Source organism: Cyrtonyx montezumae, unplaced genomic scaffold (assembly GCF_038088225.1).
Source record: "Cyrtonyx montezumae isolate F1298 unplaced genomic scaffold, pur_monq_1.0 scaffold_11, whole genome shotgun sequence".
In the NCBI taxonomy this organism is placed as follows: domain Eukaryota; kingdom Metazoa; phylum Chordata; class Aves; order Galliformes; family Odontophoridae; genus Cyrtonyx; species Cyrtonyx montezumae.
This window is the reverse complement of record NW_027071837.1, coordinates 3,625,980-3,652,103: the sequence shown is the minus strand read 5'-3', so window position 1 is coordinate 3,652,103 and position 26,124 is coordinate 3,625,980. Positions and strand designations below refer to the sequence as shown.

The following is a 26,124-nucleotide window of genomic DNA, read 5'->3' as shown; positions in this document are numbered from 1 at the left end:
TAGATTAGGTTTAGCATATAATATAACCTGCCATTTGTATGTATTTTAATTATTATCTGGCAGATGTACATTTCTAATGATACGTGCAGCTGGTCAGCTGGTCGCTTGGAGAGAGGTGTATAACTGTTCATTGTAGTGGGGAACACAGAGAAATTGTTTCCTTTCGTTTAAACCTGCAGTTAGAGGTGTAAAGAGATACTACCAGGAGCAATCCAGCAGGGATTTTCCTAAGATGAGCTTTGCTCTGTGGCCCTGTGATACTTTGTGTCATGCTTCTGGTGTTGAGGGTTGGTTTGGGAGCTTCCCTCTTGGCCTGGTATAGGGTGTGAGCTGGTGGTGGCATCCCTGAGCTCCCAGTGGATGGCTGTGATTGAAAACTGAAAGCCCAGTGTTCCTTCCAGCTGATGCTCCTTCCTGCTCTGAGGTGTTAGACTAATGGAAATCTCTTCCCTTTTCCTGTGAGCTGTAGGAAAGAGATGTTTCTTTTCCCCAATTAAATGGGAAAAAAAGCTCTCACTGATCTGTGGAAGGTGCTGCCCATTAACCTGCAGGAGCCCTGTGGAGGTGTAGTGCGTCCCCATCTCCTGGTTTCCTTGCGTGGGGTTTTGGAGGGAGCGCTCGAGGCAGATTTGGGAAATGCCAGCTTTTAGGTGGCAGGCAGTGCTCCGTCTGCAATCTTAGGAGAGATGCTTTTGTTTCTCATTCAACCCACACTCATGAAATAGGTGTGTCTGTCTGCTTGGCTGTGGTGCTTGGCGGAGGTTCTTTTCATTGTGGCTGAGGAATCGCTTGGCCCTCAGCTTTGGGCTTTTGGGATCTTGCCTGAAGCTGTTGGAGGAGCTCCCTGCTGTCCTGCTGCTGCAGGTATCACCTGGGTGCTGTCACCACTGTGCCCTCCTGAGCAATGGAAACGTGCTGTGCCCTGCTCTGGTCCCAGGGAATGCCGTGTGCTCCTCATGCTGCTGGCTGCCAGCCTGAGCCGGTGCTGCTGTCCCCCACCCTGGGGGGGCAGCACGGTTTCTCATGCATTAATAGAACGATTGTCTGTAGGCCGGGAGGGAACCGTCGGTGAGCTCAGAAAAGCAAAACGCTGCAAGTATTTTTAGCCACCTCTAATGTCATCGAGCAACTGGGAGCAGCGGGGGGCAGCTGGCAGCGTGCGAGCACCCCCTTCGGAGCAGAGAGGCTGCTGGGAACCGGGGCAGAGCGAGCTGGGGCTGTGCTGTGCTCTGTCAGCCTGCAGAGCCGTTCCACTACAGCAGAGCATTGTGTCCTCGTGCAGCGTGTGGTTACCAGCAACCGCGTGCAGTGGTCCGGGCTGAGTGGGAGTATCGTTTTCCTTGGCAGAGGCTTCATAGAAAGTTCTGTTTTTTCTGCCAGAATAAGCAGTCATTACATTCCGTACAATTCATAGTCAAATTATTATCTATTGTTCCAATTGCCTTAATTATCAGATGTTTCCTTAGACGTGTAGCTGTTTTTTAAAAGGCTGAATAGGAGTGTGTACATTGTGCAGCTCGGGCCTCCTGCACAATGTTTTTAGGAGAGTTTTGTAATTTCAGGGAGATTTTCTGTGGCTTTCGTATGTCAACAGGCTTTTTATTCTCCCCGAGACTGCTGCAGAGTGAGGCGCCGGGCAGAGCTGTCGTGCTGTGGGATGCTGCATCTCCCTGTGCTGTGCATTCATCCCTTCTGGGCGAGGAGCAGGGGAAGCTCAGGCTGAAATGGGGCTGTGAGCAGTGAGCACGAGGTGACTCTGGTGAGAGAAGGTCTCAGATGAGGCATTTTGTTCTTGGAGGTGTAGGTAGGTGATGAAGGAAGCTGGAAAGGTCCCAGCAGGGTGCTGGTGTACGTGGTGGTGGGGTGGGCTGGCAGCTGCTGTGCTGGTGGTGGGCAAGGAGTTAGGATCTGGGGAAGTATGTGGATGGAGAAGGTTTGAGCAGCACTGTGATAAAGAGCCATGGTAGAACTGTAGAATCATTCAGGTTGGAAAAGACCACCAAGGTCCCCAAGTCCAGCCCCAACCCACCCCCACTGTGCCCATAACCACATCCCTCAGTGCCACATCCCCACAGTTTTGGGACATCTCCAGGGATGGTGACCCCACCACTCCCTGGAAGACACTGCTCTGACTGCTGCAAAGTCTTTCTGCTCCTTCCAAAAAAGAGCGATCCTTGGGACTGATTCCCTGCTTTTGTTCCGCTTGCCTTTTTTCTTTCTTTCTCTCTTTTTTTTCTTTCCTTTCCTTTCCAAGGAAGTCCTTGTTAACCAAAAAGCTCTGTGCCCCCCTCTCTAGCTCCCGGGGGCGGGGGGCTGCCAGCTCTGGTCTCCGGGGCAATAACCTCCTCGCATTCCTCACATTCCTTCTGCTTTCTCTTTCTTCTGAGATTATGAAGATAACTTCCTTCTCCCATTGCTAAGCAATGCGAGGGCTCAGGAAAACTCTTGAATTCTCGCCCTTGCTCCCTGAATTACCTTGTGAGCTCCATGAGCTCCCCTTTAGCAACCTCTTCCAGTCTGTTTGCTGGGATTTGTGCATCTCTGGAAGGAAGCTGCTGCTTCCTTTATTGTTATTCTTTAATTGCCAAGGATTTTAATTAAAAAAAAAATGACTTTGTTATGGCTTGTCTCACCTGCTTCCTACTTTAGACTTTCCTTAGTGTTTCGTGGACCACTTTCCCTTTCCAGCAGAGGTTTTGGGATGTCCATCCCTCTCGCAGCTGCCCGGACCAGAGGATTTTGAGGGAGCGTTTCTCTTAATGTTTCCAATTGAGAAGTTGAGAATTGTCTGGATTTTAAGCAAATTCAGATGGGAGCAAACAATGATGAAATGTTTAAAATATGTTTCAACATTTTTGTGGGAATATGAACTGCTCTTTTACAGGCCAGCTTTCAGGAGGTGAAAATATGTGGCCCATACACATTGTCGGCATTGTTGCTGCTTTTCTTCCTTTTTTTTTTCTTTTTTTTTTAAATACTCATAGGAAATTGGCTTTGGTAATTGAGTTTCTACAGAACCACAACATCCAATGGCTGTTCCTTTCCTGGGGTCACAGTTAGGTTAGTTTGAGTACTGCGCAGGAGGTTTAACCTCTTGTGGTTTGTAGTGCTATTCTAGAAATTGCTGGTGATTTGGGGTGTGTGAGAGCAACAGCTTCACAGGAAAATCCCAAATGTCAGAGTGTCTGGATTTCAGAGAGCTCTGTGAGAGCCAAGCACCTCGTGGTGCCTTCGGAAAAGGCAGCCCAAGTCTTTACGGCCCATTGACTCTCCTTTTGAAAGAAGCCGGAATAACTGTCCGTGTATTGTTTACCTACATTGACTTATAACATCCTCCCGCTTCAAAACACCTTTGTTTCAGGTCCTGCAGATGCCTGCTCACTGCCTGGTGCTGGGTCATATCGCTCTGCATGGCAGATATCCCCCAAAACTTTGGGATTTGGGGATTTTTCTGGCAGAAAAGAGCCAGCTTTAAGAAATTAGGCTGGAGCTTGGTAGCACTGACTGTTTGGTATAAAAATCCCCATGCTGCAGGCTGTGATGACAAGCAGTGATAAATCACCCTTGGCTGGCGCTACAGGTTTCAATAATGTTTTAAAAAGATTGCACAGGTTTTAATACAAACTTCTTGCTTCTTTGCACTGTCCATTTTGTTTCCCTTTATGAAGAGCAGAGCCTGTTTGGATTCAATATGAAGATGGAGCCAGGATTTTGCTGGTTGGAAACGGTGCTTTTCGCTATTCCTACAAACACGAGGATCTTGTTGGAGTGCCTTTGAGCCAGCTGGCTCCAGGGAGCTGCTTCACAAGGTGCCTTTTTGTTTGTTTGTCAGCTTGGAAGGTAACTTTGCCCCATGGAGGATGAAGTAACAAGCAGCTTTGCCTAGCTCCAGTGTGTGCTGTTACAAAGAAATTTCCCTATAATAGGGAAAGACTTTGTGTGATAGCAGCAAGTGGGGAAACAACCTTGTGCATGTACCTTGGGTTTCCTTGGCCCATTCCCAAGAGAGGACAGGGCATCAACGTGATCAAAGGCGCCAGAACAATTAGAAACCTGCTGGAAGTTAATTCTCTTGCCAGGTGTGCATGGGTACCTGGCTTTACCTTTGCTCTGAGTTGTGTAAGGTAGGGTTGGTTTATTTATTTTTTGTTCCCACTGAGGTTGCAGGAGGAAAAGGGACTGTTTCTGTTACTGGGGTCTGCCCTTCGCTGGGGTGTGGGAACTGCAGTGTTTGTCTGCAGGCTGCTGGTGGTGGGGTTGCTTGGTGGGGCAGGGTGTGCTCCTGCAGCATGGTAACTGCTGTGCACGATGCTGTGGTGGCAGCAGGCCTGGGGACAGAGCAAGGTGACGCTGGTCCCACAGCAGGGCACAAACCCTGTGTGCAGATAAGGGTGGAGCAGTGCTGCTGCTCTTGTTTGGGCTGAAGGAAAGTAAACGAGCTAGGTTTGGCTCAGTGCAGACACCAAGCTGCGGGTGCCATGGGACAATATGCTTTTCTTCTTACTGGGGGGAAAAGATGACTTTGATAGCGCCTGCTCGTGATTCAGCACTGTTTATGTAATAACTGTGGTTGGCTTTCATTAGATCTCATAATGAGAGGGCTTTTCTTCAGCGCAGTTGCTTGTCTGTTTGGTTTCACAACATCCCACTATAGCATAGAGGTGGTGTGGGGACTGTCAGTCTGGGCTGTGTCGCCTTTGCAGGCACAGTGATGCAGTCACAGCTCCTTACTGCAGCTTCTGAAAGAGTCAGGTAATGATTTCGGTCATCTGAGCATCTTCACAGAGTGGGGTTTCATTCGAGTGTGGATGGTTTCTCAGTGCAGTGTTTATGTTTGCAATAAGAACTGGTGGTTATAGTTAGTGGTGAGGATGGGAATCCGTCAACCTGTTTCTACCAGGAGGAAAACTCAGGGTCTGTTGCATATTGGAAGCCCCAGTCTGTACCACTGGGGTTGTTTGGCCATACGACGCATCCCTGCCCGTGCCAGGGAACAGAATGATCTTTAAGGTCCCTTCCAATGCAAGCCATGTGGGATGTTGTGTGATGCTCCCGGATTAGCTGCTGACGCCTCACCTTGGTGCAGCCCTGTTTGCTTTTCACGTGTGAGTGAAGGAAGGGGTGGTGTTAGTGCATGGCCAGAGGGAGCTGCTGCTACCTGAGCAGCAGAGCTGGAAACTGCTGGGGGACACAGCCCAGCGCTGAGCTCTGTAAATAAATAATGGTGCTTGGCAGAGCATACAATAGCCCGAGTGCTGTCTTTTGACAAGGTTTGTGTCTGGGTGTTTTTTAACGTAACAGTGGGTGCGTTGTGAGCATGATGGCACCTCACTGCACTCAGCCATGTGGCTTCGGGTGATTAGTATGGGCTAATTGGAGAGCGGTGGCTTGGCGGGCAGAGGAGATGTGGCTGGTTGGAACAGCAAATGGATGGGGCTGGGGGCTGTTTCTGCCCCATTGAACCCACCCTGCTGAAAGGATGCAGTGAGCAGAACTTTGCATAACTCAGCTCTCTGCTCTATTAAAGGCTCTTTTATGAGGGGTTGCCAGAACAGCAGCCTTTTCAGCAGCAGAAACCTCCCTTACCGGGAAGGCTCCGCGCGGGAGCTGGCACGCCTGGCTCCAGGGCTGGCGTTTTCCAGCAATCCCAAAGCTGGAGTGAGGTCAGCGAGCTCACCAGGAATAGTTGTGGTGAGGAAGGGTTAATTTCTAGGTATCAAAATATGCACAAAAGGTTAAATGAGACTTCCTCCTTGTCAGTGAATTACGGCTTTAAAATATTTGCATTCTTTCCTGAAAGATTTAGGAATAATTATATAGCACTCAGGGGCAAGGCATTGCCAGATAAACTTAACAACTCTATAATTTGTACTTGAGGCAGGGTTTCCTGTAAATGATAGCTTTGTTTAATTTTACAATACTGCTTCCAAATGTTTGCAGGTTATGAATTGCCAACCAAACTGGACCTGTGAATCTGGAAGAGCATTTGTTTGTTACTAGAGATGATCAAAGCTGATGAATTGGGCGAAAACTTGGCATCTCCTTTAAAACTTGGGGTATCCTCTCCCATGGGGGTTGTTGGGGTAGGCAGCTGAAGGCACGGGGTGTGCAGCATTCCTGCTGCCTGCACCAAGGCCCTGAGCTGCTCCGGGTCCGTTCCTGCTCGGCATTTCTTCCTCTGGGGTTGGGAAAGGAACGCCACAGTTTCAGGGCACATACTTTATTTCCATTACTCAAAGCTGGAGTCATGCGTGGTTACAGCCAGAGACACTTCAGCAGCTCTGGGGATAACAAGATAGCTGACAGATTGGAATGCGGATTTATCAGGGGTAAAAATTGGCAAAATTCCTTATTTCTGATTCTTCTTAAATAGAGCCTCCATGCTCCTGCTGTATGAGGCCACCACAAGCGTTAACCCTTTGTGTTTCCCCAGCAGTATGCACTGAGATGCATCCATCCCTGTTTTCTGTGACTGCATTGCTCGGTCTCAGCTCGTGGGTGTTTTGTTTTGTTTTTTAAACTGTGAATCTCTTCCAGAGATGTTTTCAATAGTTTTTTATTTTCAATTGCAGGCCTTTTGCACCATGCGTGTGGCTCAACAACCACAGAATGTAAATTTTAGTGTATATTGCCTTTGTGCTGGCAGCTTGAGAGGCTACAGGGCAGTTAACACAGCAGGATTGTGCCATGAAATCTGCTTCCTTCAGATTTGATTCATCTTCATTTCTTTTGGAGCAAATCACACTATTATTGGCTTTGGTTGCACTTTGAGTTACTCTTTCCATGCCTTTGCTAGGATCTGTATGTTGCTCTGAGAAACAGGTCATCTTCAGCACTCTGGCTTCTCAGGGATACGTATGTTTTAATATTCCGAGACACCAAGCAATGACTTCTAGGGAAACAAGTTATAACACAAGGAGGACGCCTGAGAGTTGGATAGAGCAGAATCCCTGAGTTGTGGGAGCTCCGTGCAGAAGATGAGTCGGACTGTTCAGCAGGAAAACTGCAGGTTAAAATTTAACCTGGGAGCATTCCCAAAGTGCTGTGAGCAGCTGCTGGTGCAGCACGATGCTCTGGCCGTGGGCTGTGTTTGGAGCTGGTGATTGCTTCTGTGGTCGTGTGTCTGCCCTAGAGGAGAATGAAGAGAATTTCACTTTTTATTTCAAAAGGGAAGGATTGCACAAGGATTACAAAACACTTCGTTTTGGAAAAATGGCATTGTTTGAAAATAGCACGGGAGCAGGAGAGGGGCTGCCTCTGGGTGCCTCTTGGCCCCTTAATCGCAGTTTGTTCATGGGCAGGTCCGTCCCCATGAGGACACCCCACATCTCAGCCCTGCCAGCATTGCTTTGTGTCAGCATTGGGCTGCTAAATGCCTCCCTGCTGCCGACTTCTGTCTCTCCTCCATTCTAATCTTAGCTGCAAACATTTACTGAGTGCTGTTGCCTCACATGGTGCCTGGGTAACAAAGCAGCTCTGGGGTGAGAGGAGGGAGACCCTCTCTCTCCTTGGAAAGGACTGACATGGCTGGGAAACAACTGATTCTCATTGGCCTTGTTTACTGTCCCAGGGTGGGTTTAGGGTGGTGTTGGCATTAATGTCCTTTTGCTTTGCTGACCCTTGATATGCAAGCAGGGCATTTTCATAGGGCCATTAAGACTGAAAGAGACCATTATGATCCCCAAGTCCATCTCACAGCCATGTCCCTCTGTGCCATATCTCCACGGCTGTGGAACACCTCCAGGGATGGTGACCCCACCACCTCCCTGGGCAGCCTGTGCCAATGCACTGTGCCAATGCATTATCACTGTTTCAGAGAATACATTTTTCCTGGTATCCAACCTATTTTGCCATTGCTGAATCTCCTTGGGCTCCCCTGTGCTGTTTATCTTTCTGTGAACGGACTTGGTCCTGCCTGGGACAGAGATGGCAAAGGTCCTGTTTGCAGTTTCCTCAGCTGAGCCAGGCTGATCAGGAACATGCTTGAAAAAACAAAATTGAACCTTTTTGATGACTGCCAGTAATAGCCTGAATGCAGTATTAAGATATAAGGTGCTAGCAGCTGGGCTGGTTGTTTTCCTACCCCACTGGCTGGGAGTGCATTATGCTGCTGAAGTCACAGCTGTAATGTGAGGTGATGCAGCCAAAATATGAGTGTGGTGGTGGGGAAGACTATGTGACACTTGCACTCAGTGCTGAGCTCTTCCAGCCTTGCTCTTTTCCAAAATTCCCACAATACCTGTGGTAGTTTGGTGGTTAGAGACAGGAGACCTTCCTGGGCAAGGCTTTGGAAAGGAGGGATGCTATCACTGATAGTAGTATGAGAGGTAGTGTCCTTCAGTTGCTCCAGGGAAGGTTCAGGTTGGACATTAGGAAAAAATCCTTCTCTGAAAGAGTGGTGAGGCACTGGCACAGGCTGCCAAGGGATGTGGTGGAGTCCTCCTCTGTGGAGGTGTTCCAGAACCATGGAGATGTGGCACTGGGTGTGAGCACGGTGGGTGTGGGTTGGGGCTGGACTTGGGGATCTTGGGGTCTTTTCCTACCTTAAATAATTGTATGATGGGGAAACCAGAAGGATTGTCTTAAGAAGTTGAAGTTGCCTTCTGTGCTCTCCAGCTCTTTTGGTGGGCAGTTATCTTCTGCATCCTCCATCTGGGACCCCCTGGTCCCTGCTGGGAGGATTTTGCTTGAATAAAGCTGGTGGCAAAGAAGCTGGCTTACGAATTGTTGAAAGGATGTTGAGAGCTATCTGTGCTAATTGAGGAGGAGTGCGGGTGTGAACCTGCAGGCAGATAATGTGGTGTTCACAGCTGCATGGGATGGCAGATAGGGCTCTACGGGGGAGGAAAGGGGGAATTTTTGATTCTGAGATATCTTAATCCTCTCCTCCCTTCTCGCCTCTTGCTGGATGGGTTAAACCTCTCAACCTTACCTTTTCCACAAATACGGATGGCTGCCTGGTTCCAGTCTGGGGGAATACACGAGGGGTCTGTTCCACCAGCAGGATGGTTTTTGGACATAGGTCACATTATGTGGGCTGAGCACAGTGTGCTGCTTGTGTGAGCTGGGCGCCTTGGACAACAGATACCTGGGCAGTTAGAAAAGTAACGCATGGTGCGAGCAGCAGCCAAGGGCTTAAAAGCACATTTTTTTCAGGTAAAAAAACTTAACTTATTTACAAACTCTGCTGTGGTCTTAGCTCTGACATGATTTATTTAAGAAGAGATGAAGCTGAGATGTGAGAGGTGTGGGCTGTGCTTCGGATCGTCTCCAGTGCTGAGCTCTGGTCCCAGCATTTTTCCTCCAAAACCATCTCTAGGGACTTCCTCTGGTGGCACAGGGCTGCAGGGATGGCTTCATCCCATGGTGTCCCAATTTCAGGACATTTCAAATGTCACCTCGTGTTTTTGGTGCTGGACTTCCTCCGTCTCCAGTTGTGCTGCTTATTTTCCTTTCTCCCTGTAACATTTCGGGCTCAGCCATGTGTGGTTTGAAGGTTTGTCATATTTACACAGCAGTTCAGCTGAAAAGCAGCTTTTCTTCCTGGGAAAAGCCAGGAACCACTAATGTGCAATCTTTGTGTATATAGTTGCCTTTCTCTGCTTATAAACAGTGGCCCTAGGATGGATGTGTGGTGGACCTGTTTAGATTTAAATCTGACCCACCTCCTTGTTTTTTGTGCTGACTTTTCCTTTGAGGAAGATGTTCTTTCCCGCCTTTTGCTACTGCAGAAGGTGTGGGTTTTTAAATCTTTAATGTTAAAGAGCTGGGTCTTATTGCAGTGTTCTGGTGTAAATGGCAGCTTATTTTCCTCGCAGTGATTTCCCCATAATGCACCAGTTGCTCAGGAATTTCCCTGGTAGCTTTCCTGCTGATGACCTGGCCAGCTGGGTTGGATGGGGGGCTGTGTTGTGTCACACCTCAAGGTATAGTGGAAATAGTGAGTGCTATGGTTGGTCTGGCTGTCCTCTATTCTGTAGGGGAAACAGGGGAAATATGGCCATCTCCAGCATGCTGAGGCTGTTGGTGAGTGGAGCAAGGCTGTAAGTCTCCGTGTAATTGAGTTAATTTGAGGTGGGTTTTGTTTTATTTGAGCTGCTGGCAGTGTGGAGAAATGGAATAACCTTGGACAAACATCCTTGCCTTTTAAACTGCCTTGGATTCTCCTTGTACTGTTCTTGATGTGTCTTCTGCCAAAACAACACAGCTTTCGCAGGCTGGATGGTGAGTTAAAAGTGAGAGATACAGAGAGCCTGTCGCACGTCATGATAGCTACTGCTAAGTGTGACATTAGATTGCTCTGCATCCTTTGCAAATAGAGCATCCCATCTGAAATGCTGGATCCAAAACCTGGGCAAGCTTTAGATCTGTTGTGCCATGGAGAGAGCTTTCAGCTGGTGTTTGGGTTGAGAACTCAGCTTGTCTTGTGTTGAGCTGAACTGGGGAAATAGCCAGGGAACTGCAGGCGTGGAGCAGAGTGAGTGCCTTACCTTCCCCTGGCTGGGAAAATGTCTCATGGAAAACATTCAGCTTGTAACTGAAGTTTCATTGATGTCTGCCAGGAGCTGCTTTTGCACTGAATGTTGTTTTCTAAGCAAATGGGGCTTTTTGGTCCTTGAAGTTGGGAGGACTGACTGCTGTGCCACCTTGCAGCCATGGGGGAACAGATAGCCATGAGCTGGTGAAGGCAGTTGTGTCTCAGGCTGAGCCTTGTGATGGATAGCATCTCTCCTGAGCTCTCTAAGATTGTGTACACCCTCAAAATCTGATTGCTAGAGGAGCCACAACCTCTGCATTGCAGGCTTTAGGCTGCTGCCTGTGTGTGTTCTTTCTGGTCAAACCTGTGCTGCAGACCACCAAGTGAATGTTAAATGCTTTGTAAGAGCCAAGCCATCTTGGGAAAAAATATGGATGCAAAACACATCTGAAAAATTCAGCCTTTTGTATATCTTCTTCCAGTGTCTCTTAACTTGCTATAAATTCTTAAGTTATCTACACTATTACTGTGCTTGGCAAGCCCTGCAGGCAGGGGAAACGCTTATTCATGTGGGTTTTACGTAGATAAATATGGTTGTGAAGTAGTATGGACACACGGAAATGTTCAAAGATGTTTAGAGAAGAATCAGCTGCTTCATGGTAGCTCTGTGTCAGCTCCTTACTTCGAATGTCTTTGCACAACCCAGTCGTAACAAAGAGAAAAGGATGGAGAAAAGAATGAATATTTCTTTGGCTTGAAAAGAAAAAAAACCCAACACCCACAAACCCAAAAACACACACACACACATGCACACTCTCAGCACAAGTTTTGCACACATCGGAAACAAAGGCACCAACATTTGCTTGTCAGAGCTAATAAAGTGTGCTTAGATCTTAATTTTTCTGCTTGATTTCACAAAGTAATTGAAACTTCCTTTTTGCTGCAAGGTCTTTTTTTTTCTTTTTTTTTCTTTTCCCTTTAAGTAAGTGTTCTTTTAAGAACGTCTCTTGGTCAGTGAGTTTATGGAATTTTGCTCGTGAGGGGCAGGCGCAGTTCGAGCTCAGTGGTCAGTCAAAGCACACGGGACAAATTACTCGTGTCTGCAAGTCATTCCTCCAAGTTGAAAAACACCTAGACCAAATAAACCTTGAACTAGAGGTTTTATAGGAGCTTTTGAGCGCCTAAGTGAAGCTTTTGTAATCACAGTGATCTGATAAAACAGGAGTTCTGTAAAGAAAAGAGTACTTAGAGCTGAGGTGATAAAACCCACATCTGGTGAACTATACTTGCTGCCTCCTGGTGACCTGCACAAGAGGTGGATAACCCAGCTTGAGGGGTGAGGGGCCCAAGGAGATGCTCTGCTGTGGGCGCGTGGATGTCCAGTGCCCAAAAAAGCTCATTTAAGAGCAAAGCGGTGGTGCTTGGAGATAGAATAAAGCCTTTATCATGGTGGAGGGAAGGCTGTGGCCATGCTTTAGTGGCTGACTGACTCCTCATCTTCCAGTCTGAGTATGCACATTGCATGAACATTGCGTATCGCTTCCCAGTGAGCATGGCACGTTGGGTTTTGAAGGTTAGAACAGGGAGGGTCCACCAAGTTGAGAGCGAACAAACAGCAAAGACAAAAAAAAGCAACTTAAAACAGCAAACCCAAACCCGCAAATAGAAAACAGACCTTCCAGATTGATTGGCTCAAATCTATTTGAAGTACCACAAGTTAGCATCATCGCTCTTCTGGGGTGTGTCTCAATTTGGGCAATATGTTAACCATGTGTTAACCAAGAAAATCTCTTCATAAGGAGCTATAGGCTTTTTGTTTGTTTGTTTGTTTGTTTTATTTCTAATTTTTGTTGTTATTGCCTTGATCTTTGAATAGAAAGGATTAGGGCAGACTGTGAGGGCTAATCTGCAGTCCTGACATGCAGGTGCTATTTGTGAAGGAACTGTGCTCTGTGAAACTTCAGTTTTGGAGAGGCTTTTCCTTGGGCACGTTGAAGAGCACTGAGTGTTTGCTGTAACTTCTCAGGCATGTTCCTGTTAACCTGTTTCCATGTCCCTGCTGGAAAGCAGATTTAAGAATAATGCTGCACTTACTGGCTTCAGGAGGAAGCAAAGAGCTGCAGAGAGCTGCTGATAAGGTCTAATTTTACTTTTGGTTCTCAGGGCATTTGGGCTGGAATGTGATTTCTACCTGCAGCAACAGCTCAGTGAAGCAGCTGTAATACTGCTTTCACAAACTTGGCTGAAACACCAGAAGCCCCCAGTCGGAGGAATTACAGCTTCAGCCTATTAACTGCTGGCCGTTAATGAGCCGGGTCTAAATGCCTGGGCTGTGCTTTAAACTTTTAAGCTGAATCCTCTGCAAGACATTTGTATTGCAAGAATGCCTCCCAAGGAAAAGCAATGCTTCTGAGTGTTTTCGCCTCTCCTTTTTGGGATGGAGCATTGGGTCGTGCTGACAGCATCGCATGCGTTCGTGCTATCAAAGCTGTGGAAGCTCCCTGCCGCTCGGGCAGCCCAGTTCTGATGTTCTCTCCCATCCCAGCATGTTGTTTATCTTTGACCAGCGGCTTGGATAAACTTCCAAAATAAATTAATGTAGCAGCCCCACTCAGTCTCCTTTGGCAGAGCGACTCAAACGTTATGCATATGAAAGCAGCCAGACTTCAAACGCTTCTCTTGGACAAAGTTTTCATAGCTGTCTCCTATAGCAGGAAAGGAGAACGTTTCCTTGAAGCAAACCTTGATTTTTTTTTTTACTTTTTTTTTAATCCTCCCTGCTTTCTGTTTTCATTTACCTCTGCCCTGCCCTCTCAGCTCGCACCTGCCTTTCTGATTAAGAGGCAATCAGTGACGATCGCTCGGTCTGCTGGCATCGCAGCCCTTGGGCTGGGGTCGGACCCAGGGGTCAGGCTGAGGGGGGTGGAGGCTGAGCCTCCTGCTCTCCGACGAAGCTTGCTTGCACGCAGGAATGCAGTAACAGGATTTAAAGGAAACATACAGAACTAACGAGGATTAAGGCTAATTGTCTGCCCCATTCTGCGAGGGGTGGCAGGATGTGGCCAAATGGGGAGCGATGCAAGAGGAAAATCCAGTGGTTACGGTCTGTTTGTGGAGGATGTGCGTAGGTTTGGTTGGTTTGCTCTCTGTGTGAAGGAATGGAAAGTAGTGGATTGGAAAAAGTAGAATAAAGGGCTAGTTCTTCCCTCTTAAAGGCTTTGAGTGTGTTGGGGCAGGCATTTCTGCAGTTGCTGGTAAATGTACTCCAAATGGATGGTTCTCACCATGTCTGGGTTCTGTTTTAGCTGGCGTTGCTCTGTGCAGGGAGGTGACCTCTTTCCCTGCCAGGCCTCAGCTGGTGCTGATCGGAGTCTCTCACCGATGGACCTTCGTTTTGAGAAATGGCATAATGCTGTCAGATGTTTTGGAGACCTTGCTTCCCCCAGTAGCTCGGGATGGGGACTCAGGTCTTGCAGAGGCCATTGGTGTCCCTTGACTTGAATAAATGGGGTGTTGTGTGTACAGGTGGGCAGTGTTCCTGAGTGCATTCATTCTTCCTTGGTCTTTGGGCTTCAACCATTTTGGATGGAAGCAATCAAAGCTCATGATTTGGACTCTCTGAAGCCTTTTGGTGGATGAGGCAGATATATGGCAGCAGGGGAGGATGCCTCATTTCCTAACATGGGGTGGCTGTTAGGTTATAGCTGAACTTGGTTACACTTTGAGCCTTAAAATTTTTTGTCTTCTCTTTTATACTTTCTCTAAGCAAACGAGTGATTCTTCTGCAGACAGAGGAGATGGAGCATTTCCCCTAGATGCAGAGCTTTTTATCATCTTTTTTTTCCCCTGGGAAAGAAGGTGTTGGGTGCTGAGGTGTAGGTGGCTGGTAGCATGTGGGTCACTGTGTCTCTTGGAACTTTTGCTTTGCTCTGGCTCTGTGCAGAGCCTCTGCTTGGCCTCACTGTCCTCCTTGCCCCAAAACAGCCCTGTGAAAGGCAGTATGAAGGAGTGCATCCTCATAGATGGAAAGCATCATCCTGACATTGTCTGGGGATTTTGGATTTGTACAGGGTCTTTCAGTGCTATGCTTTGCAATTGATATGAGGGTGTTAGTTTTTTGGTTTTTTTCTTTTTGTCCCTTTCCAGGAAAAGCATCCCAGAATGGCAGCAAGTTCTACAATGTCTATTATAGGTCTTGAAATTACAAATAATCTTCGTGGCAGTTAATTAACCTCTTTGTCTTGTGTTCCAATTTATAGATTACACAATTGTTTATACAAAGTCCGGAGCAATTTTTCAGTTTTAAGTCAAAAACAGGAAATGGTGGCTGAATTTCATGAACTTTGGTTGTTACTTAAGGGATTAAAAACATCTTTGTATTTTGGGGCTTTCTTAGACTTTTGCTTGGGTTAGAGCAGCTGGCTCACATGCTGTTATCACTTCTGTTCCTCTTGGTGCACATCAACACAGACACAGTAGCTGTGTTTTGGGCAATGATGTATGCTTGTTCTGCTTTTGCAAACAGCAGCTCTTTGCTTCTTTCAAGCCTCTGTGTGGCATCCAAGGGTGTTGGGGGGCTGACCACAGGGCACAGCACTGTTGGAGCCGAGCCGAGCCAGCAGATGACCGTGCTGCTGGCACAGCCCAGGTTGGGTACATCTCACAAGAAGCCACTGTGTGATTCTGAAGCGTGGTTTTGTGCATCAGGGTTGGAATCAAATATGTTTATGAAGAGAAAAAATCTTGCTAGAGGAGCTGTCGGTGCTGGTGTATTGCTGTTTTCTGCTGCTTGCCCGTGTGTGGTGCTGCTCTGAATGGTGAGTGCACGCTGGTGGGCCTGGATGATGAGGGAGGAAAGGGGCTGGAAGTGTCACAGGAAAACGTTGTTAGGAATGAAAAATATTCCAGTTCACGTAACGGTGTCTGTGGCAGAATCCATTTGGGTGAAAAGCTGCTTTTTTGGTAAATATCTTGAAGCTTTATGGAAAAAAATGAGCAGTTTTTTTGGCTTTGTTTGCCTTCTTGATGGGGAAAAAGTCTTACAAAGAAAGTAACTGTCTACCGGCCAGATCTCTTCTATTTACTGTTCCTTGTGCCTGAGGCTTCAATAGTTCTGCGTATTTGCTGTTCCAAATGGGTTTTCTTTCCTGTTGAATTGCATGAAATTATACTCACTGTGGTGATTGTTTTCTGTTTGTTTGCGCTGTTTCTGGGGGGGGATGATGGTGGTAGAGTGCATGTTACCCCTGTAAAATCCGCTAGGCAATTTCTGTTGATTTCTAAAGTCGTCTGCTGACTGTATGCAGGCTTTTAATGGATTTTATCATGACTGCTTTTTTTTTGGCATTACTGTTATGAGTATACTGATGGAGGGACAGGGACAGCCCTGGGGATGGATCTCCTGTACACTGTGTGCATCGTTCTCCTTGTCTGAGAAACAAACAAAAAAAAAGACAGCCACAAGAGCAACGAAAGAAGCATAGTTTTCATCACAAATTGCCCATTGTGTACCACATCTCACTTAGGGCACGTATGCAGAGGCACATTATGAAAACAATTTCATGCCTAAGGAATTCAATGATAATAAGGAGAATTTGCATTTCCCAGATTCTCACTCAACAGTGTGAAGTGGGGTTTTTTGGTTTTGTTTTTTAATTAAGAAACAATTCTTGGTTTTCATTGAAGGTTTCTCTTTTAGCTAGAGCCAGGGAGAATCCTCTAGCTGAGCAGGGCTAGTTTGCTCTCCAGGCTTACTTAAATAATATGTTTAATTATGTACTTTTTGTTCTTGCCTTATTTGTATATTCTATTTGTATATTCAGGTCTTTGTGTGGTTTCTCTCCCTTTTGATGTTTGCAGAAATGCATTATCTTCATCTGTCTGGTTTACGTTTGGTGTGCCACTAATTGACTCAATATCCTGTTTGTGGAAATGAAAGCGCTCTATCATAGCAGAGTTTGCCAGGGTGTAAAACCTTGCAGCATTTGGGCCACCCTGCTGGGGAGGGAGGAGTGGTGTTATTCCTCGGGGGAGCAGGTTTCTTGGGGACAACTGGAGGACTTGCTGATGGCATTGGTGTAGGGCTGGAGCCTTTCGGAGCCTCCATGGCTACACCTAGGCCTTGCTCTTGCCCAGAGCGGGGTAAATTCTGGATGTTTCAGGGGCAGCTGAGGTGAGAAGCAGGCTTTCCTCTTGTTTTGGCTTTAGGAACTGTATTAGGAGCCTGGGATTCTTTGAAATCACTTATGTTGGCTTCAGTGTTGGCCTAGGCTTGGGCACTTTCTGAACGACCATGTGTTTAGTTTAATTGATTACTCAAGTGCACTTGGCAAGAGATAATGGCTTCAAGTTGTGCCAGGGGAGGTTCAGGTTGGATATTAGAAAAAAATTCTTCTCAGAAGCACTGGCACAGGTTGTACAGGGACTGGTGGGGCCAACGTCCCTGGAGGTGCTTCAGAACTGTGGAGATGTGGCACTGAGGGGTGTGGTTATAAGCACGGTGGGGTGGGTTGGGGTTGGACTTGGTAATCTTGGAGGTCTTTTCCAGTCTTAATGATTCAGGGCCATAGGTCTGTCTTTGACCAGAGACAAGCATGACCATCAACATTTGGCTCAAATGGCTGGAAAGCAAGGGACCTCTTTGTGTCCTAAGTTGCTCTTTCCTGAACAAAAATTAGGGCTCCTAATGTGCATTTGGCTTAATGTGTACACATAGACATAAATCTCTCTTGTTCTTTTCGGTCCCTGACCCTCTTGGCAGTAAATTTGCAAACCTGAGTCTGTCAGCAAAGCAAAATGGAAAATAAAAGCCAGACAGACCTTGGTTGTGTACGATATTTTAAGTAACTGTAGGTACTCACGATGGAAATAATTAGAATTATTTGTTGTGTTGAAGGGAGGTATGTTGCCGAGGTATTGTGTGTGCTGGCGTTCCCCACGCCTGCAAGATGGATTAGCAGCTGAGTTAACAGATGCAGTAAAGCTTGACCAAAAATAGTTCACTGTTGTTAAGTGTAGGTGAAAGGGCTTTGGTTTGGGTATCAAAGAGTGTATTTTGACGGGTTTGCAAGAAAAAAAAATCATTTCACTATTATAAGCTTTCTCTGTGAGTCTGGGGAATTTTTTCCGTGCCATTAGAGTAATCAGCAAAAAACTGAAACACGCATTGATTAATAACCTAAGTGGAAGCACATAGGAAACAAGTGGCTTTAATATTAATAAGGCAAATAAACCATTTATATAAATCGGTTGCTAATTGAGTGGGATGTTAAATACACTGCACATTGGCATGCACTGCCAAATTGCTCTACTTCCATAACCAGCTCTCAGAGCTGACTGTGCAGGAGGATGCTTCTGGTTTCAAAACTGTCAGGTGTCTGGAAGATGGGGCGGACAGGCAGCTGTGATGGTGGGATGGATAGAGGACTCCTGGGCTGTGAAAGGGCTTGATGTGGAAGATGTGGGGAGGTGGGTGCATGGTTGAAGTGCCCAAGCTGTTTGAAATGGTGACTCAGGATGGAAATAGCACCTTGTGCTCAGGAGCATCAGGGAGATGTGGTCAGAAGGTCCCAACCTGGTCAGACCAGCTCAGAAGTTTCTAATTCTGTGGCGGATGCATTGCTTCTGTTAGCGGAATCTCGATGCTGTTTTACATCTCTTCCTTCCTGGCACGCGACCATCTCTGCAGGAGTATTCTCCATAGGAAAATAAACACAAGTGCCAGAGCAGCACTGCTTTAAAGCAAGCAGTGAAGTCTGACCAACTGGTGGAAAAGGAAAGCACAGATAACAGCCATCCATTCAAAATTCAAGTTTGCTGCTTCTACCAGTCAGCAAGCTTTCAAATATTGTTCATATGTGAGACGGCCTAGGAGGCAGTAGGGTTGCTCGGGATGTCACACACTGCCTAGAGCAAGACTTTTTCCTCCTTTCACTATTTGAAACTTAGTATACATTTCACCTAAAAATATCACTGTGACAAGACTCTATCTACATTTGTGTATTATTTTTTATAAGCAAGTATCTATAAGTATCATGAGTAGTGATGGGAGAGGCAGAGCCCTGCTTGTATAGCTGTACCAACAGCTTGCAGGTGCTGGGGTTGTCCTCCAGGTGCTGAGCATCCCCCACTCCTACAGTAGCTGGGAAAGCTGGGAGGTTTCTGGTATTCTAGGTGCAATTAGGGGTGGTCGGGTTGGCTGGACGGTTCGATAGCCTTGTCTTTCTTGATGACTCCACGGGAGTCAATCACAGTCTCACATTTCTCTTTATTCTTTTCATCCCTTGTTAAAATGGGGCCGGAGCAGCGGAGCTGTGCTCAAGGGTGATGCTAGTGTTTCTTGTCATCTTTGTTGAGGGTTTTGTAAAGCCTCTGTAGCATGTCAATTATATATGATGGGTGGAAGCCTAATATTCTGTGATAATTAGAATGTAAGTCTAGTGTGAAATCGGATTAGAGTCTGGCATTACAGTCCAGGATTCCTTTTGTAGTTGATTCAGAGAAAGTCATAAAGCTCTTTTAAAGATGACACGAGCTGATGTGTTCCAGAGGGGCAGCGATGGGTGTGAGGCTGAGGTGCTGGTGGCCCTGCTCTCCCCTCCTGGAGCTGCACTCGCCTCCAGGTGTGCTCCACCAGCACAGAGGAACCAAATCCAGCAGTAACATCTCTGACCATAAAGTGCTTTTGGCTCCTTAACTGAGCTTCAGTGAAGGGCTAGACTGTGCACAGGAGAGTTTTCAGCAGGTAATACCCCTTTGCCTCCCAGTGAATGGCTTCTGAAAGTTGCTTTTGCAGCTGGATGTTCTTGGTCAGGGCAATGAGGAGCGGTGTGGGAATGGCATGTTTAGCCTGAAAGTCCAGAAACAACATTTTGAAAAGGTCTTGGAAAATTGTTTGGTGAAGGGAGCTGCTTTTCAAGATAATGGAGCCCCTGAGTTCGTACTGTACAGTTACTCATTTGATGAAAACATGTTTTCCAATATGTTGCATAATAGTTGCTTGATTTGGAAGAAACTTCATGTGCTTAGAGCCTGCTAAATGTGGCATTTCTGTAATGGCTTAAATAATACGTTGGCGAGATTACCTTTCTGAGCACATTTCCTTAGATTTGCAGATGGTGACATCGTGTACTGCTGCATTTCTATCTTTAAACCCCATTCCACTCCCCAGAGGTGTACTGCTAACTAGTCAAGTAGCAAGCTTCTCTTCTAGTTTTGGTCCAATCTTCTCTCTCTATATCTATGTGTAATATAAAATAGATATAGTTTTGCTGTGACAGGCTATGGAAAAGATCTGTCACGAGTCCTTGACAAGTTGCAGGTATGGTGTGCATGTGCAGTAGATATTTAGAATAATTCTCTGCTACTTAAGCTCTTTTTGCCACACAGCCCCCAATGCGATGATTGCAAACCCTGACAAACTATTCAATAAAAGCATAACTTGAAAGAAAGCTGTGGCAGAGTTATATTTTTCTGGGCTCATATGGTGATAAATTACAAAAGCTGCAGAGTCTTTAACACTCAACAGTAGATGGAAGGTTGCCTTGTATGGGCATTGTTTGATGAATATCAACTTGAGAAATAATTATTGCCAAATGTGTCCTTGACAGTGAGCACACACAATGAGTGTTCTTTATGTACTACACATAAACATTAGATATCCGCTTAAGTGGGCCTGAATACCTAGTTTTTCACTCCTTTATTTTTTTCACAGTGGAGCTCCCACTGCCAGCAGGAAGAGCTAGGAGTGGTATCTTGGTCTGAGCTCCAGGTTGCTGTGTTCAGGGTGAGACTCGCATGTGGGAACGGGCCCTGTGTATGGGTGCTGCACAGGTGGAGAGAGCAGGGAGCCTCAGTGCGAAGTGAGAGCTAGAAATGAGATTCCTCACAAGCTACCAGTGCTTGCTGCTTCACTAAGTCAATGATATGGAGATGCTAAGGGACAACCTTCCCTGTGGGAAAACATGGGCTTCAGGTGACTTCTTAATGGCATCTTCCACTGTGACGCAGTAAAGCTTCAACAAAAGCAACCCTAAACTGTCCTAAACTTTCTGTTTTTTAACACCAAGTAACGCGGTGCATCCTCCCCTGTGTTAGCACTTAGTAGCAGGAGCTCCTCAGCTCCAGACAGAGCTAATTCTTGATCACAAGCCAAGACCACATAGTGCTGACATGGCCGAGAAATATCTTCCATAATTAGATTGCTTGGTCATTCATTTTTGAATGCCTGAGTTGCATTTTGGAGTGTAATTTGTTAATGATCAACCAAACAGTAAATCAGGTCTGTGCAGATCCTATCAGCAGTGTTCCCCTTGCTTGGCTTTGCAGTGTGTACTGGAGAAGCACTGTGCAAATCTGAGACAAAAGAGATTAGAGGGAAATGTTTTTGCTTTGAAATGTTAGCTCCTGATTTAATACTCTGAAATATAAAACAATGTAATTCTTTTTCAAAGGGATCAGATCAATAGTAGGTTTATTTATAACCTCACAGGCAAAAGTTGTTACAGTGGTGAATAAGCAGCAGGTTAATCTAACAGAAAAAGACATTGTCAGATAGGTGAGATGTTAGCTCCAGTTTAGTAGTGTAAATAGATATAAAACCGTTCCTTGTGTTTGTGAAATATGTTTTAATATATATATATATATATTTTTTAATCCAATAAATAAATTGAAGTAGTTGTTAGAGACCACTGTTCTGGGGGTCCCGAGGCATTTGTGGGCAACTTCAGATATGTCTCTGAAGTGCAGCAAGGAAAAGAAACCCCACTGACAGTAGGCTTGAGCTTGCCAAGTAGGGTAGAGGTTTGCCCTTCCAACACAAAAGAATTACAAGTATGTAAATTGTAATCACCAAGGGAAGAAATGCTTAATGAAAATGGTACTGAAATCATGGAGTGCGTGTCAGGTAAAATATTTCCATCTGAAATTTAGAAAAAAAATTTTTTTTCAAGTGTTTTAAAATTAAATGGTTTTGACATCCCAAGTCCAGCTGTTGCTCTAGCAGTAATTATCACTTTGCTGCTATTTATTTGTGTTCTGTAGTGTCAAGGAGGCTTAGTCCTGCATTGGAATTGGAGCAAAAGGGAGGCAAAGTGAGACAGCGTGGCCTTCCCTGGGGACTTTCTTGGTTGAATGCTGGCTGGGGAGGCAGGCTGTGCACACCCAAGCATCATGAGCACTGTGCCTTAGTCCTAATGCAGTGTGCTTCTTGTTGTGTTCCTGGGAGGAAAAGGAGTGTGAAAAAAAGATGGAAAAAAAAAAAAAAAAGATTGGGAGTGAAAAAAAAGTGTAAGGAGACAGTGAGGTTTTTCTTTGTTTTCTGAAGGCTGTCTAAGCAGGGCTGTTTTCTGCACTGGACTTTGAGCAGCAGACAGTCTCGTGCAATAAATTAGTTGTGGCAGAATTATCTGTTGGTCAAGGTCTCTCTGTAATGCCTGAGAAAACAAACAAATCCTGTGGCACAGAAGGAAAACTGGTTTAGGAGATGGCAGTCTTAGAGATGGAATGTGTGTGTGTTTAATTGGTATGTATGGTTTTCACTTTTAAAAAATGACCTGTCTGAAAGGAGAGTGGCCAATGTTCCTAGGCAAGAAGATCTCACAGAGGTTTGGTAGCTGGGCAGATCATGCAGCTGTGGACCAGATACTTGCACCAGGCAGGCAGAGAAGTGTCTGACTGCGTTGTTTAGGTTGGCTTTGTTTTGCACTGAGCAGAAATAGCTTCGTTCACCACAGAGCTTTCTGATGCATTAGCTGTCTGAGTGGCTCTTCAGAAGGTATGTAGTGATTTTCTGTGCCCTGTAGCTCTTGGAGCGAGTCTCCATGAGCCCCAGCAATGCTGGAGGTTGTTGCTGGACCTCCAAGGGGATTCTCTCCTGCCTCCTTGAGCTGAGGCACTCGGGGGTAAGGGAGATACTGGAGCTCCTTCTGATTCCTCTGGCCAAGCAATCTTGAGCTGTAAGACTCTTGTGAGAGAGCTATCTTTCAGGGCGAGGGAGGAAAATATGTTTGAATTCTGCAAAACAAGTGCAGTTTCACCCAAGATAATGACAGAAAACTGTAAAATTAAAAGCTGGGAAATGTAAAGTCTTTTCACGAGCAGTTACATAAAACAAGTGTATTTTCATATCAGTGCTATCTTTGATTCTTAGACTACTTCAGGGAAGAAGAAGGAAAAAAGGATTTTTCTGTTCAAAAAGGACCAATGTCATTGATGTAGTATATTATGTATTAATTGAGTGAACTGAGAGTAATTAAAACACCCTGGAGACGGTGCCACCACGGGGCCTCGCACACTGAGCTCTTTGTGTTGCAAAGGGAGATCCTCTAACCTAGAGTATTTTCTTCTCTGTTTTTAAGGCGACCACTTGAAAGTCTGCTCACAAACCTACACGTGCTGCACTCAAGAAATGGAAGAGAGATACAGTCAACTGAGCAAACATGACTTCAGAAACGCCGTCGTAGAGCTTAGCAATCACTTACAAACGATGTTTAGTTCCCGATACAAGAAGTTTGATGGTGAGTGCAAAGACCTTGAACTTACTTTCCTTTGCATAAAATGCTAAGAATTCCCATCCTGTTGTTCTGTATGCAGTTGTTCTGCTCTGCCTCCCCCTTTTGCTGGGGAAGTTCATGACTCATTGCTCTGGTGGCGAGGGCAGTGCATGGCTTATTTTGCAATCCCATGTGAGAGGAATATTTGCTGATTACAGATGTTTGTTTCCTAAAGAGAGATCTCTTTCTGATTAGTCTTTCAAAAAAGCGTCCTGCTGTTAACGTAGATTGCACTGAGTTTGTATATCCCTGCAGTGCATGTGATTGTAACGTGCACATCTCGCAGCCCTGATCCACAAAAATGCTGATCTTTCCCAGTCTGTTATGAACCAGCGGGGTTTGTTTCAGCTCACTTAGCCTTTGGGGCTTAGTAGAGCAGCAAATAAATAAATACAGAGATGTCTTTGTGCAGAAAGCGAGGGTTCAAGTGTGATGCAGGGTCAGAAGCAAAGTGAACAAAGTCTCGGCTGAGTTCCCATCGCTCAAGTGACACCAATTGCTGACTGATAAGCAAATGTCTGGTCTCAGCATTGCCCTCAGATCAGCAGGAGGGCTGTGCTCTCCTCAGAGGCTGATGGAAGAAACTCCTTGCGGAAGCAGCCGGCACTCACCTGTGCCAGTGTCCTGTATTCACTGTACACCCCGGCATCATGGGCTGTCCTTCCAGGTGGGGATGAGGTGACACCTAGATGTGCGTGAAAGTGTCTGATGGGTTGGGTGGACTGAGCTGTCAGCTGTTGTGTCTGTATTACATCAGTGCTGACTGTTAGCAGAGGGAGATTTCAATGCACAGTTCTTCAGGATTTTTTGTCTCCTTTGTTTGGTTGTTAGTAGAGAATCCATGTGAACCAATACCCTGAAGTGTGTGCCTTCAACTTCCCAGGACTTCCTCTTTGCTGCTGCAGCAAGTAGCAGCCCCTTTCAAAAGAAGTTGGCACCTGTGAGAAGGAAAAAGTCCCGAGTATGAAATTGCAGTGAGTCAAAGTGAAATTACGCAATCCTCCTGATACTATCTAAATCTACTAGCTAAGTATTTCCCTCCTAAACCTCTGTTGTCTCTACCTGCTGCTACACCAAAGGGGTGATAGAGAACCAAAGTGTCTAGACTTGCAAGCTTATTAAATGCAGAGCAAGGCACTTAATGAAATCCAGCCCATAGATAAGCCCTTTGAAAGAGGCCAGAGGAGCAGCATCTGCTTCACCTTAAAAGAGGAAGGAGGCTTCTTAAAATGCTGCACTGAACACAAAGGGCATGCTTGGTTCACTCTATTAGCATCCCTGACGTGGTGTGGATATATTGCTAGGTGTGTCTTCTCGTTTTCATGGTGGGAGATGGCTACAGGACTGTGTGACAAGAGGAGGGTATTAAGCTAAGCTGGATCTCTCAAAGCAGTGTTTCAGTGTGGGGGAGCTTTGGTAGGGAGCCCTGTGAAGCTGTTCTGTTGGCACGGTGTGGTTCTGCCATCAGCAGCTCTCAGTGTGCCCGCTGCTGCTCTCACCGCTCTGGCTCCTCTGATCTTAATCCTGGGAGTCCTTGAAAGGCAAAGTTGGAAGTGGATAGAGTGATCCTGTTCCTGGAAGCTAGATTTGCTGTGCCCAGCCTGTCCCTGAAGCGTGCTTCTCTGCCCTTTTTGAAAGTAATGAAGGAGAATTAGCAACCTCTTAAGCTTGTCCCCAAGCCTGACGCTCTCATCTTTGAGCATTTGTTAATATCAGATTTAAATCTTCATTTGCTGTAGACAAAACTGATTTAGGGATTTTTTAAATCTTACCTGGGGTAGGAGCAGAGATTAACTGATTACCATCCTCCATAATTTACCTCCTGGAAGACTTTTAATCAGGTCTGCCTCCCTCTCACTGGCTGAGTTACCTGGAGGCAGACAGCATCCCATTCTCAGGGCGCTGTTGGTAATGGCTGAGCAGTGCCCCTCTCAATTTCTCAGCCCTTTCCCTCTTTCAGGATTCCCTGCAAAAAATGGCAAGTGTCCAAGCACGGTGCTCCAAACTGCTGTGGTGGTTTGTGGTGTTTGTTTTGCCTCCCTTGGACTGATAGGTTTTGTGGTGGCTGTTTCTTTTCTACTTATCTCAATGCTTGGTAATCTAGTCAGGCGTGTTCTGTTTTTTGCTTTGCGTGTTTGATTTCTTGTCAAGCGTCCTTTTGTGGTAGGGGGGCATTCCTTTTACTCTTTCTGGATCATTTCTCCAGTTTGCCAGCACTTCACTGACTTGGTCTGGCTTTTCTGCCCTGAATGTGTAGCATTCCTGTTCTTTACAGGCTCTGCAAGGACCCTTTTTATTCCGTTACCCAGCCAGTTAATGATAGCTGTGGGTGGAATGGAGACTGTGAGAAAGCAGCCTGGGACACTGCTTTAAGATGCCTTCCCAGTTTGTTGCCCCTCATTGGTAGTGTTTTGGATGTAACTTGGAACCTTGGTGCTTTCCAAGCATTTTTTTTTTCAGTTTAAATAAGTTGAAATAACTGGAAAGAGAAAGGTGACTAGAACACAGACCTGATGGAGGTGGCTTGGCAGTTGCTTGGATGCAGCGCGTCCAACTCAGAAAAGAAGGAGATGATCAAGACCCATATATTTGCCCTGAGCTCTGGGGATGAGATTTGAAAAGCATACGATTCCCAGAACTCTTCCTTTGCTTGGGTCCTTGCCCTTATTTTAGCATTTGGAGCTCTTTACGGCTGCCTCATTACCAGTAGCGAGATTCATTCGAATGAAAATAAAACTGAGCCGTGCATCCTCCTCTGCTTAACAAGAAATCATCTACACTGTGTAGCTGGACTGAACAGGCAAGATGAGTTATTGCAGAGACCTAAATTCACTTAACTCCCAGTAAATGGAGCAGTGACTCCCCTTGCAGGGTCACATTACTGTGTTTGGTGATGACACTCCCAGAAGCTGCTCTGTCTCACAGCAAGAAGCAAACTGTGACCCCCCCAGCTCTCTGGAAATCTTTGGTACAGGCTCTCTGGTTGCTAATCTCTTAGCCTTGACATTCAGGTCCAAGAAAAGAGGCAAGTCTGTGCTGCCTCTGTTACGTACTTGACCTTTGCAGCAGTTGCCACTGTAAAAGGACAGTCCTTGG

The 26,124-nt window shown here is 46.1% G+C and overlaps 1 protein-coding gene across 1 annotated transcript in view; it reads left to right on the top strand.

The window, feature by feature from the left end:
- The window catches only part of GPC4 (glypican 4), a 62,794-nt gene that overhangs the window by 2,495 nt on the left and 34,175 nt on the right, over nucleotides 1-26,124 (top strand). The window contains exon 2 of the mRNA XM_065729391.1: nucleotides 22,834-22,992. Coding sequence (XP_065585463.1) covers nucleotides 22,834-22,992 — 159 coding nt within the window. The remainder of the gene's footprint in view (nucleotides 1-22,833; nucleotides 22,993-26,124) is intronic.